Source organism: Ctenopharyngodon idella, chromosome 2 (genome assembly GCF_019924925.1).
Source record: "Ctenopharyngodon idella isolate HZGC_01 chromosome 2, HZGC01, whole genome shotgun sequence".
Classification (NCBI taxonomy): Eukaryota; Metazoa; Chordata; class Actinopteri; order Cypriniformes; family Xenocyprididae; genus Ctenopharyngodon; species Ctenopharyngodon idella.
In genome coordinates, this window is record NC_067221.1 from 6,640,302 (window position 1) to 6,654,718 (window position 14,417).

The 14,417-nt window shown below is 37.1% G+C and overlaps 1 protein-coding gene across 1 annotated transcript; it reads right to left on the reverse strand.

Moving 5' to 3' along the window:
- Positions 1–2,064: 2,064 nt before the first annotated feature.
- On the reverse strand, positions 2,065–8,660 carry ptx3b (pentraxin 3, long b). The gene is given in 5 exon segments (XM_051880816.1): positions 2,065–3,752; positions 3,754–4,035; positions 4,037–4,200; positions 6,018–6,503; positions 8,315–8,660. Coding segments are annotated over 5 exon segments (1,236 nt in total). The 5' UTR covers positions 8,448–8,660; the 3' UTR covers positions 2,065–3,581.
- Positions 8,661–14,417: the final 5,757 nt, after the last annotated feature.

Below are 14,417 nucleotides of genomic sequence, written 5' to 3' on the forward strand. Positions count from 1 at the left end.
TTACTCACCCTCATGCCGTTCCACACCCGTAAGACCTTTATTAATCTTCGGAACACAAATTAAGATATTTTTGTTTAAATCCGATGGCTCCGTGAGGCCTACATAGGGAGCAATGACATTTCCTCTCTCAAGATCCATTAATGTACTAAAAACATATTTAAATTAGTTCATATGAGTACAGTGGTTCAATATTAATATTATAAAGCGACGAGAATATTTTTGGTGCTCCAAAAAAACAAAATAACGACTTATATAGTGATGGTCAATTTCAAAACACTGCGTCAGGAAGCTTCGGAGCGTTATGAATCTTTTGTGTCGAATCAGCGGTTCGGATCGCATGTCAAACCGACAAACTGCTAAAATCACGTGACTTTGGCGCTCCGAAACGCTGATTCGACACGCTGATTCATAACGCTCCGAAGCTTCCTGAAGCAGTGTTTTGAAATCAGCCATCACTATATAAGTCGTTATTTTGTTTTTTTTTGGCGCACCAAAAATATTCTCGTCGCTTTATAATATTAATATTGAACCACTGTACTCACATGAACTGATTTAAATATGTTTTTAGTACAAAAAGGACAAAAATATCTTAATTTGTGTTCCGAAGATGAATGAAGGTCTTATGGGTGTGGAACGACATGAGTAATAAATGACATTATTTTCATTTTTAGGTGAACTAACCCTTTAATGTTAACAACATCAGCATTGCGTGACTATGTGTATTTAGTGTGTATTTAGCATTACCTATAGATTTCAATTTCTGTACAGTCTAATCTCTAATTTCCTATTTGTCATACCATACAATCCGCCAACAAAATGATAAGTTTAATCATTTCAGCTGCTGTGAGAAAAGGCTATAAATGATCCGTCACCTGTAGCATCCTCACATGTCATATATCCTACTAGCTGGGACTCGTTCTTCATGTAAACAGACGTGACGTAATGATGCAAAGACGAACGGCTGCATGCTCGAATTTCCCGCAGAAACCCACCAGTACCACCTGAATTAGAAAACATTATTACAAGCTTACCGTTGTGAATCGGGCTAAAGTAAGGAGATAGCTTTGAACACTGGCTGGTTATGTACTTGCTCAAAAATTGATTTTTAACCAAGAAATGTTACGGACTGCATGCTTTAAAGAGTTTCTATAAAATATTATTTAACTGCAGGACAGGCCCTTGAGAAAAGATCTTCACCTCACCGCTTTATGGACCCTTTTCACAGACTGGGATGATGCTTTTCCACAGCTATTAATATTGTAATTCTTTCAAAGTGTTTCATATTTTCATTTTTAAAAATGTAATGTAACACTATACTTTGTATTCTTATATTAAATTACAGAAAACCAGTTAACGCTGATGTAAGGGTTTGTAGCTGAGGGAATGATGGAAAATTTGACATCTTTCTCTCTTCTGGCCAATGTAATCAATCTCTCCATTTTTTTTTTCTCCAAATTTGGAAAGTCATAGAAATGTTATCATAGATTTTTTTTCTTTTGCTGTTTGGGCAAATGGGAATGCACAAATTACTCATTGTAGTTTCCATCGTAGTTTACCCAACTATGACGACTTCCGCTTCTGAGAACCCCGGAAAGTGAAAAAGGTCCATTTACAGCAGTTTTTTTCCACTGATTTGACAATCTTCTCCTACATTTCTTCTGTGACAATGATTAAACAATAAAGTTTACACATGTGGCATTTGAAAATAATAAATACATTTTGAGGAGTTGACAAAGTTTCCAAGACCGTTTTTAAAAAATTGAAGAAGAAAAAAACTGTTAGTTTTACTAAAAATCAACTCCTGGGAAATAAAAGTGCCAGAAGTAAAAAAAAAAAAAAAAGCACCCTAATTACATGAAAGATTCTTAGCCTTTTAATAAGGACATCCTTCCTAAATTGTGTTTTGGTGGGACTATACCTATCCATTGGAAATATCTGTTAGGGAATACTTTACCTTTATAATATGTAAAGATACAAAGGTTTTTCATTCGCCTACCTTAACTGAAATTCATCATACTTTGAACTGTAGATCTGTAAGGATTGCCAAATAATTATGACCCGCTATAAATGTACGTCTTTTATGAACATTGTTTGAGATACAGTACGTTAAACTCAAAAAATTCTTTCTTTTAAAACTACAATTGTCATGTTACAAAACCTTTAGGATCAATAGCAACACATTTAAACTGAATTATAATGCAGAAACAGCAGGTGAATACATTGCATCAACTTTTTTATATATATAAACAGTCATTTCTATTGATGTGTTAGGCCTTCGTGAAACAAAGTTAGGTGTGTCATCCAACATAAAGGGCTATTCTGACCCTTTGTTTCACACACCACTGGAAAATATTGCTCTTTGTAATCATCATTACACATACACATGTGGGTGTCATTTCAGAGTTACTGTCTCTATGGTTTAAGCACACGCCTTGTTTGGGTTCATTTTATATTATTTGTGGTCAGACTGGCAATAGTCATATTAGAGCAACACCTATGCAGCAATGAGCCACACAAACATTGTAAATTAGACTACAAGAGCGGGAAAATCTGTTTCGAGTTACTGGTGAACAGTGTAAACAGTCATGTCCAGCACGGTGCTGTAAATAAATCCAGACTTGCCCCACCTTAAGTCATTAAAATGTAAATTTAGTACAACAGAGAAGCAGTTCTGCTATTTGTAGTCCATTAATTACACTCAGCGAGCTACACCGCTAGAATTTATTAGCTTTTTACTCATTTTATGAATTTATTTACATGTTGATGATTTACTCCTTAATGTGCTAAAATAAAAAAAGAAGACACAATATTAAACTATTCTTATTGGTTTTTTGTACAGTGTTTTAAGGAGAGGTCATCCAAAAATAAAAATTCAGTCTTCATTTACTCACCCTCCGTATTACGGAGCCCCTAAAGGGACATGGTGAAGAAGAAAAATATGAGATGGGAGGAAAAATTATTTGGCAATGCTTTTGCGTTCTCGTGCAAATGTTTTGTGTTCTCCTGAGAAACTTTGGGTTGACTTATTATTTTTCCTCTTATCTCATATTTTTTTCCACCACCATGTCCCTTTAGGGGCTCCGTACCTTAGGGGCTCTGTAGTAAATAATATGTTTTGAAGATTATTTCAGCTGTTTTTGCTATACAGTGAAAGTCCATTGCACCCAATTGACTTTCAATGTATAGACAAAAACACAAAGTATCTTTTTTTTTTGTGCTCCACAGAAGTCACAAAGTCATAATGTTGCCGGGCAGTTTTGCTGAGCGATGTTGCTTGGGCGCTTTCCCATTGAGAATGGGCAACACATTTCAATCTTAAAGTATCCAAATTTGTTGCCTATTCTCAATGGGAAAGTGCCCAAGCAACATCGCTCGGCAAAATTGTCCCGCAACATTGCTCAAAAAGTTGCCCTGTGTATCAATGACAGAGTAAACAATAACAGAAATTTATTTTGGATCAATTATCCCTTTATTAAGTAGTGCTTTCTATTTGGAATGAGAAAGAAGGTAATTACAAAATCAGTGATAATATTCAATATAATATAAAACATTCTATAGCGATAGATATTATTGGTGCAGTCTCAGTTGATATATTGAGCGCCACCATGTGGAATGATCTCTGAAACACCCCATCCAATCACATTCCCACGGCAATCACAGGATCCATCGTGATTGGCGTACTCTTTAATCCTTTCTGCTTCCAGCACGTGGTCCCACATGTTAACCCCTGTCATTTTTCCAGTGAAGGCAACCTGATGAATCCAGATCTCTGTAGACACCCGAGCGGCTGCGCTCTTGCCCGAGCAGAATGAAGCCGTCACCGGACAATACGTGTCCCTCGGCTACTCCAGGCACTCTGGCAACGTTCTCTCCATTTGCCCATAAAGTGGCAAGCCCCTGCTCCGAGCTCCAAGCTGCACAGAAGTGTCCCCACTGGCCATCTGTTACTACGCTGTGGGCTTCCACTAGATGGGTCTCACCGCCCACCGTGAGGAGCACCGAGCGCCTTGCCAAGAGAAGCTGGAGCTCTTGAGGGGTTTTTTTTGGGTCCGTAAGAGAAAAGCACTGTTTTATTTAGAGACTGAGTCACTTTGGCCCACAGACAGATGGTGAATGATCGTAGGGACATGGACATGGAGGGTGATACCTCTGCAAAGATATGCTTGGAGCGCATTGGGAATAATAAAGCCATTTCACAGCCTGAAAAAAGGAGAATTAGAGTTAGTAAAGAATTAAAGATTAATTATTGCGCTAAATCAGCATGCAAATACTGACAAAGTACAGTGTTTGGAGGTATTTGCAAAGTATTTATTATTTCTCAGGGCCACAGACATGATATAGGCTATTACAAATTTTAGGCTGTTAAAAATGTATACACTACCGGACTGGTCAAAAGTTTGGAATCATTATGATCTTTTAATGTTTTTGGCAATAAATTAATAAGCTCAGTTAATAATGTTCATATTTTTATCAATGTTTTTGCTGCTTTTTATTTTTGTGATACGTTTTTTTTCAGGATTCTTTGATGGAAAGTTCAAAAGAACAGCATTTATTTGAAATAGAAATCTGTTGTAACATTATAAATGTCTTTACTGTCACTTTTGATCAGTTTAACCCTCTGGTGCTGTTTTCGCATGAATATTTTTATTTTATTTTTATTTGAGCATGTACCTGAACATGACATTTCCAACTTAAACTGTCATAAATCTTAAATGCTTTAGATCACAGACTTAAGTTTGGTCTCTTTTTTAAAGACGACACTTGGCAGATTATTGCTGAAGTGTAAAAAAAGTTTTAAAAAATGAACATGAAACATGATTTACATTTGTTATGAAAAATGCACAAAAAATACCATTTTCAATTTTTATATGAAATACATATTTTTCAAACCATGTTTTAATCTAAAACTGAGAAAATCTAAGCCATCTAAATAAGCTGTGTTCCAAATTTGAGGTTGATATCTCAAAAAATTAGCTTTCAGTAAAATTTTGTTTGGGTGCAGTACCAAACGTTTCCAATAGGTTAGATGAAATTCGTCTCCCATTCATTTCCATTAACAATACAATTGTGACTATTTTTTAGGACCATTTAACCTTTTCAAATCATGTCCATGATTTGTGTGTGTGTGTGTGTGTGTGTGTGTGTGTGTGTGTGTGTTCACACAGCAAGTGCCAAAACTTTACCAAGTTTCATACCATTCCGATGAAACAAAACGTAAATTTTTTGGTCAAATATGACCAACAGCACCAAGAGGGTTAATGCACCCTATGTGTAAAGTTTCTTGAGCACGAAATCAGCATATTACGAAATCACATTTCTGAAAGATCATGTGACACTGAAGACTAGAGTAATGGCAACTGAAAAATTCTGCTTTTCCATCACAGGAATAAATTACATTTTTATATATATTAAAGGGTTAGTTCACCCAAAAATGAAATTTCTAATTACTCACACTCATGTCGTTCCACACCCCTAAGACCTTTGTGATATCTTAATACTGAGCCGCCATTCGGGCGTAAACACTGAAGCTCTGCAACGAAAGTAGCGTAGCAGTATGACAGGGGACAGACGAATTAGTTGAATAAAGTCGTAAAGTATTCTCGTCGGCTTCATATCATTAAGGTTGAACCACTGTAGTCACGTTGACTATTTTATCGATGTCTTTAATACCTTTCTGGACCTCAAAAGGTGCAATGAAGTTGCTGCCTATGTGTGGATCAGATACCCTTGGATTTCATCAAATATATCTCAATTTGTGTTCCGAAGACAAACAAAGGTCTTATGGGTTTGGGACGACATGAGGGTGAGTAATTAATGACAGAAATGTCATTTTTGGGTGAACTAACCCTTTAAAATAGAAAGCAGTTCTTTTAAATCTCAGTAATATTTCACAATATTTTTACTGTACCTGTCTGTTCCCTGTGCCTAAACCAAATTGCCCCTTGTGGATTAGAAAAGTGTATTAAATTAAATTAAAAAACATCATGAATTTGTTTTCGTATAACTGAAACATCCACCTGAGGGCAGATAACGGTGTGCCGTTGCTCTTTGGAAAAGGGCCAGCTGGACATGTACCCTTTGGAGATCTGCAGCGGTGGCCATTAGCGCTCTCTCCAGCTTCCCGCCATCTGCATTGCTTGCTTCTTGTTCCTTTGGATAAGCAGAGAATGACTTCATGGCCACTTGCCCCAGACTTGCTCCTAGCAGTGAGTTGCTCTCCAGTTTGGTGAGACGGGAGGCCTGGTTCCTGCTGAACTGAATGAGCTGCTGCAACGTCTCATTGTTTTGGGCTTGATACGTATCTGCAGCCTCTCTGAGCTGGACGCACGCTTTGTTGTTGTTAAGCTTATGGAGCTCCTTCCGTATGGTGTCCATCTCCGCCTTAACCATGTCCTCACACTGCTGCAAGAACATGTCTTGCTTCATCTGAGAGTCCTCCAGCATGATGAACAGTTTGTCCCAGCGTGAGAAGTCTTGCGGCGGACAGGGAATCTGCGTAGCTCCTGCTGTGAATAAAGAGTATGATTTGTTGGTGCTACGTGACAGAAAAGGTACTAGCATCATGTAATAATTCTTAAAGATTTATTTTTGGCAATTTTTGCCTTTATTGTGATAGGATAGTAGAGTGGACAGGAAGCGAGGTGGGAGAGAGAGAGGGGGATGGGATCGGGAAAGGTCCACGAGCCGGAACTCGAACTCGGGTCGCCCGAAACGCAACGGCGCTATATGTCGGTGTGCTGCCCACGAGGCTATCGGCATCGACATCATGTAATAATTCTAAACAAAATGTACTTTTAATCAAATAAATAACATGAACATTTTATGGTTTGTTTTGGTGCTTTCTTCTTCCCAGGGATGAAGGTTTTGTAGCGGGTACAAAAATTTCTAACTGCGGCTTTGCTTGTTCCTCATCAACTAACTAAACTCTCAAAGAAAAGTTCTCTGAAAATGAATAACCTTTATGCTCATAAGCATCCTCTGGTTAATGTGTTGAAGCTCCAGGCTTGGGTTAGCAGGAGAGAGCGTCAGTGGGAAGGTATGTAAATGTCAAATGTCATGAAACCTGCCAACACTTTTTTTTTTTCTTTTGAAAGCTATGGGTCATGACTCAAGACACACTGTGCTTTCATATCACTGTGCATTACAAATACAGATGAATTATTCAAAAACTTTTGACAGACTGTTGCCATATCCTGTGGTGTGATATGCCACATCATCTAAAACTTTTAACAACAGTATTTTGCTACATTTTTATAGTTTTATGCATGCAGCTTTTATGACATCACATAATTTGATAGATTATAAAGAATATTTGTGATTTTAAGTTGACACACTGTGAGAACATTAAAACTTGTGAAAAGCAAAAATATAAAAAAATGCATAAAAACTTATTTTTTCTTAAATTACTTAAATTATATTCTACTAAACTTCTCCACCGATAGCCAATTATTCAAAACGATACCGGTAACAAAACCGATAGATTGGGGGTTCTGCCTTTTATACCTTCTTTTAAATTAATGATAATTTCATTATAATTAATAATTTATCATTATATTTTTAATTATTATATTTTGAAAGAAATGCAAATAAAAACGTTATTCTCTCCATTTCATCACCTTGTTTCAGAGTAACTGGTATCAGTTATAAACATAAACACATTACTCAAATTAATATTACACACATTAACTAAATTCAGAAGATTAAATTAATATTTCTTAACTTTCTGAATGTTATTAATTCATATAATTACTATTAATATTGAACATCAAACTGGTTTCTTAGCATTTTCTTTGCACAAAGCCCAAATGCCGATAGCCAATAGAATGAAAATTTGCTTTTATTGGCCGATACCGATTATTGTCCGATATATCGGTACATCTCTACTTTTTTTTTAAAGTTAAAATATTTTACTGATGGATAAAAATAGAAAGAACATTTAAAACCCAATTATTTGTAGCTCACTTACTCTCACAATAATGCAAATATTGACATGTTTTTAATCATATTTGTACTATTTGTACTTTTAATGTTAATTTGTCACACTTCAAGACCATTTAAAATGGACCGGTGGAGGCAACAATTTGAAAAAAGGGATTTTTTTTTTATTTTGCAGAAGAAATTGCCTTTTATACATTAATAATATTAACTTAAATTAAAAAAAAAATGGTTCACCTACCAATTTGCTCAATATTTCTGTTTTAAAATAATTTGCCATGCCGTCAGTTATTTTAAAAAGTCAAATGAGAAGCAATATTTCAGTACAGAAACATTTATAATAAAAATGAAGAGACTTCTGGAATTGAAAAATACTTACTTTTCAGGCGGTCACCATTGGAGATTTCATTATAGTAGGAATCAGAGTAATCCTCTCCATATTCATAACCAAACACGTTCCCACTCAAAAAGCAGGGCAGGCAGAGGGCCAACACGGCCCCGGGCACATACATTCTGATGTTTAATGCTGGTGTATGTTAGTCTGTCTCTGCATGTAATCAGATTATTTTGAAGTAAATCAGATGTTCCACAGCCACTAAGATCCCTTGTGGGTTTTTTCCCCCCTTTTCCTTTGTTGTTACTCAGCCACTGTGCCTCATGTGCCTGGAAGCCCACTGAGCGTACATGAGGCTGAGCAAGCTCTTTTAAACTCAGCACTCAGAGCAGGGCTGTCACACTGTGAGTAATGCTTGTTGGAGGTGGGCAGCATATGTGATGTACTCAAATGTCACAGTCTCTACCGCTGGTTGGGCAAGAAATTGTCATGGGGGTGTGGAAAGGAAAATAGGAAAGGGGTTGGGTCTCCCCGAATGAGGATTCTGCCTCAGGCCAAGGTGAAAGGATGGAGAGATTTAGACAAAAAGATGTTTGATGTTATGGGAGCTCCAGAGGGAGCTTTCCTTTGCTATCTACAAGTTAACTTCTCGATTCATATTGCTGTTCAACACGTGAATGTGCTTGTTCCACTTTTATGTTTGACTCTTAAAGGGTTAGTTCACCCAAAAATGAGAATTCTGTCATTTACTCACCCTCATGTCATTCCAAACCTGTGTGACTTTCTTTCTTCCCACAAAACACAAAATAGGGTATTCTGAAAGTGTTTCAATTCCCAGTGGGGTCCAAAACAACAAACAAGATGAGACATTTTTGTGTTGCACAGATGAAAGAAAACCATATAGGTTTGGAACAACTAGTGGGTTAAATGATGAATAAATGATGACCGCATGCTCATTTTTGGGTGAGCTATTCCTTTAATATTCTGAGGTTTCAGCTCAGGTTGTGTAAATATTAACTGTGGGTGCATTAGAGCATCAACTCTTTGCTGATTGAAGTTTAACCGGTTTGTCAAATTGAAGAGGACCTGGGAATTAAATTACGCAACACAAAATTGAATTAATTGTGTCAAGACCTATATTAATAAATTACTAGCAGATCTTCAGAGAGGTGCAGGATAAACAAAGAATGATTGAGTTTGTTATGGCTATTTAGACCCTTAGGCCAAACTGCTAATAACACAAATAACGTAATAAATACAATACAAAACAATGAAGTAATATCATCAATCTGGTTGTCAGCTTTCATACTACAGAAGGAACATGCGTAACCTCATTACATTTTGAAAGAATAGGCTGAACACCTGAAGTTTAAGTCTTTTGCAGCAGAAATATTTTTGTCAGATAAATCAAACCAGAGCAGTTTTAATGCTCCACCCACTGCTTATGAGCAGAGAGAATGTTTTAGAAACACACCAAATAATTTACTGAGGGGACGAACATCTGTGAAATACTCATTGTCTGGGAGTGTCTTTAGTTTCCAACAAGCTTTTACGAAAGTGACAGAAATAGCGTTGTTGAATTGTAGACTGATTTAGTGTTTTCTGCTCTTGTGCTGTGCACATGCATGGGTTAAACAGTATCACCGTTCACAATCTTTTACTATCTGTTCTTAGATCTTTTCTCCAAAAGTGCAACTTGTTCTTGTATATTACTATACATTATAAGTACTTTGGCACACTTTAAAAAAAAAAAAAAAAAAAAAAACTCTTTGGCACCCAAATTGAATAATATACTGTTTGAGATTATGATATGAATCATTTCTACAGTTTTATTATGGTGACTTTGAACATTATTTATTATAAATGAAATAGAAGTTCTGTATTAACACCAAAACACAAGATAGTCCATCCTAATTAGACCAAAATACACTAAAAACTAAACCCGTTTGCATTATGCCTATACTTTGCAAACACAAGGCACAAAAGCTTTTTAATTCCTTGAACAACACAATAATAAAAACGATACATACCAAATAGCTATAAAAATATGTAGCCTACATCTGTAGCATATTGATGTGGCACAAATACTCTGAGTATACTCACCATTAACATAGCTGAAGGCGGCGGGTCTCCAAGTGATACTAGTCATTTATGAATATAGCTTAATTATGTTTCAAGTTCTGTTTTGTGTAATAATGTGTTAACTATGAATTTTCTGATCATAGGGCGGAGGGTGAACCAACTCGAGATGTGATTTCCATTTAAAAACACATTTAAATAGATTTCCTTGAAATAGTTATGTTACTTGCCACTGCAACTACATATCCCAACATAAACACTGCTGAAAAATTATTTGTTAATAAAGCATCTACGTTCACAACCACTGTTAATTTTAACAAATTAGCTGAGATTTGGCAGAAAGCGCGCCAAGGGCGCTCCCTTTATAATCACTAAAAATCTCACTCATCTTAGTTCATCGTGATCTCAAGAAGTTGTGTAACAATAAATTAAACTGACTGCACGATGAATCTCTTATTCATAAATCTTATTCAGAACTCAGAATCTAATCTACTCACCGCTCAAAACCCCTCTGATTGGTCACTGCGTTCAAGAAATCAACAGATATGTTTGTGATTGGCTACATTGCTCAATGCTGCAAAAACACCTCGCAAAGCCTTGATATTCTTTAGAGCGCAAACACAGATACGCACTGGATCGTATGTTTTGCCAATATGCTAATATTATGATGAAAACTGATCCTAGACCAGTAGTTTTGTGCAGCGTTTCCCTCTAAACATAATCAGAAGCAGCAGCAGGTAGGCAGTGGTTTGAGTGAGAAAATTTCACACTAGTCTCAAGTCCGTGGCCAGGGGAAGATAAGACTTACCCAGCCTTACAACACTCTGCCTAATTTCTAATTCATATTTCTGAAGATAATGTGTTATTGTAGAGATAGTGTTCCTGTGAGCTAAATGCTGCTGAAGACATTTCGTTATGGAATACGTGAATGGCCAAATCCACAGAAATAAGGTGTTTGCTCTCAATCGTAAGTGTGCTGAATGACCATACGATTAGGGGGCACTTTGTGTCACATGGGGGGGCACTTTCCCCTAATGCCCCCCTTGGCGACGGGCCTGAATAGCATGAATAGTCTACAATAAGCTTGGAAATTTACACAAAAAAAGGAGTAATTTCCTAAATGTATATATTGATGTCCTCATTGTATTTCCATACAAGTTGCAGTACAGGTATTACTATTGTTAAACTAGCAGTCAAAATTCAGAAGGCATTACGAATATGACAACTTTATTTTGTTCCCTTTTTTAAATGATATTCTGTTTGAACATTGTCTAGTTTTACAATTTTAAATCTTTTTAGCTCTTTTAGCTTCCATATTATATACACAATGTCCTCAGTTGTTGTACTTGGCCCACTATTGTAATTCCTCAAAACCTCAAGGAGTGAATAAAAGATGGGCGGCTATATCTTTGCAGCTTTACAGTTAGACAACAGTATAAAAAAATTCCAAAAGACAGAAATTCTGAGAAGCCTTCATTAACTGAACATTTATGAAATCACTCCCTTGGTGATTTATCATCTGCTGGCGGAGCAGTAGTGGAGTTTCATTTCATTCTGTTTGTTTGTGGGGATTTTTACAGACATACCACATACTATAACGAGTTACATAGAAACAGAAATCAGTGACCACGTGTGATTTTGTTCTATACTTATAGTTAAGCAATCAGTTCACAAAACAGAGCAGTCTCAGTCAGAACAAAATTGAGAACATGTGGAGATGGAAATATTTACACTTCTGGGCCTTCTGGGGGGTGAGGTGGGAATTAGACCCAGCGTGAACCAGGCAACACCAGATCTGCCCTGTTTCTATAAATGGGTTTCAGATTATGAGGTATACAGGAACTGAACTTTCTGCAGGTGTCCTATGACACTGAGTCTCAATAAAGCAATGCAGCTGGTGTGTAGACCAGGTCTACTCATATAGGCACCTGTAGTGTATACCAGATTTACACTTGAATAAAAAACCCCACCTTTGCTTCCCTCCACTGACACACATTAGAGAATGGAAAATGACCTCAGGCCTAGAACAGCGTTGAGGAGAGAGGTGAGAGGTTGAGAATGTTTCAAACAACATCAGTTTGTATGTTTGCCGTCAGCTGCCAGGTCTCTTTGGTCCTGCTGTATGTCACAGCCACAGGCTTCGGCAAATCATTAGCATGTTAAGAAAATATAGCTGGCTTTGCTTTCTGAAAGGAACACAGTCAGTTCTTACTGGCATTCAAGCAGCCAATCAAATCTGCGCGAGGTAAAGGTGGGCAGAGACTTCCGAGAACAAAAGCATTCATGAGCATTCCTCAGGTGAAAGGAACATGTTCGCCATGAAGTCAGACACAGAAACATGCTGATTTATGTCACCCGGTTGCCTATGTCGAGTTGCACTTTTTCTCCAATCTCGGGAGGCTACTTCAAAACTGCCTCATAAAGCGGTGCATTGTTCAGTTGTAACTGTGCAGTACTGTTAATGACATTTCCTTCCTGTGGACTTTAGGTTTTAGATATTTGATTCACTCAGGAATGTCTTGTACCTCCTGGGTCGATGAATCTCCTGCAATGTGACTCATAGGGAATTCATTTTTGGTTTTAAACATCAATTTTTCATTTTATTATTTATGTTAGATGATAGACAGATATAGTAGTATTAAATTGCAAATACACCCCTAGCAACCCTGCTGAAAAATCCAGCTAAAACCAACCTAAGCTGGTTGGCTGGTCTTAGCTAGTTTAAGCTGGAAGTAACTGGTCAAGCTGGTCTCCCAGCCCATGGGTTAGCTGGTGTTCAGCTGGTTTAAGCTAGTCTCCCAGCCTCCCAGCTAACCAAAACCCCTCAAAAACCAGCTATGTCTTAGGCTGGTTTTAGCTGGATTTTTCAGCAAGGAAAGATCCAGTGTTTGCCCCTCTGAACCTGTGAGGTGAAACACTTCAGCTCTCTAACCAGATCCCAGTAGTGCCATTCAAGCCAGCAGATCTGGAATACATTATGAATTCCCCAGTCACTGACAGAAAGGATGAATAATTACCTGATTAAAATGTCTCAGTGAGTGATTTATGCAAAAAGAAGCTGCAAGATGTTCCTCCCCTGGGACATTCGGTTTATTCAGTGCTACTCTGCTGCCAGTAATACATTGTATGTATGAGAGAATATGACGCTTTGCACTTGCATGGCTGACATGCAAGGTAATTTAAAAGGCTGTCCAACTGAGCTAATTGTCTGTATTTTGAAATGAAAGCCATAACACAGTTACAAACATGAATCAAACTGCAAAGGGGAGCTCTCTCTTGAGCATATAGTGTACCCTTTTATACAACAGAAAAAGCACTGTGTGTGCAAGGTGTTATTTACATGTCTTATTGACATGCACAGAAACTTCACATTTGCAAACCTCATGAGATAAACAGTGAAGCTATATGCCGGCAACTTTATTCTGCCTTTTATATTTGCAATCTCAGAATTGTTAATAGGCATTTAATGACATTTTAATTCATAGAAGAAGATGTTAAGCATATGTTTCACAGAATATATTTGAGCTGCTACTGCATCGACAGGATATTTTGTCTACAGTAGGCTTTGTTTACTGTTTCTCTCAGTAACTTGGGACATGCATTTCGCAAAAACAACCACAGGGGGGAAAAAAAAAACTGAAAACACACTGTTTGCTGGCAGTGACATCAAAATGTTATTTTCAGTTGGATTGAGAAAATAGGATTTTGCACAACTTCTCTATAAAAAAATATTACTATCTCTGAACTATTTAATAGTAGATTTATGAAAAAAGTGCTGTAATAAGTCCAAGAGATCAAATTGGATTCAATCCATCTTTTACAAAATATTTGTTCATCGAAATTAGTGGTGTTTTGGAAAAAAATCAAATGTGGCTCAACTTAATGTCTTGTTTACTTCAGTTGTTTTTAGACACATAAGGGTTTTATTTGGGAGATGAGAGGGGCAGGCGGATAAACGCAATGAGGTCAAAATGAGTATCAATAACAGCTGGCATCTCTCCTACTTCCTGCCTGCATAGTGCACAGTAAATACCAAAGCGATCCCTTACCCTTTTAGCAAATCTATCCA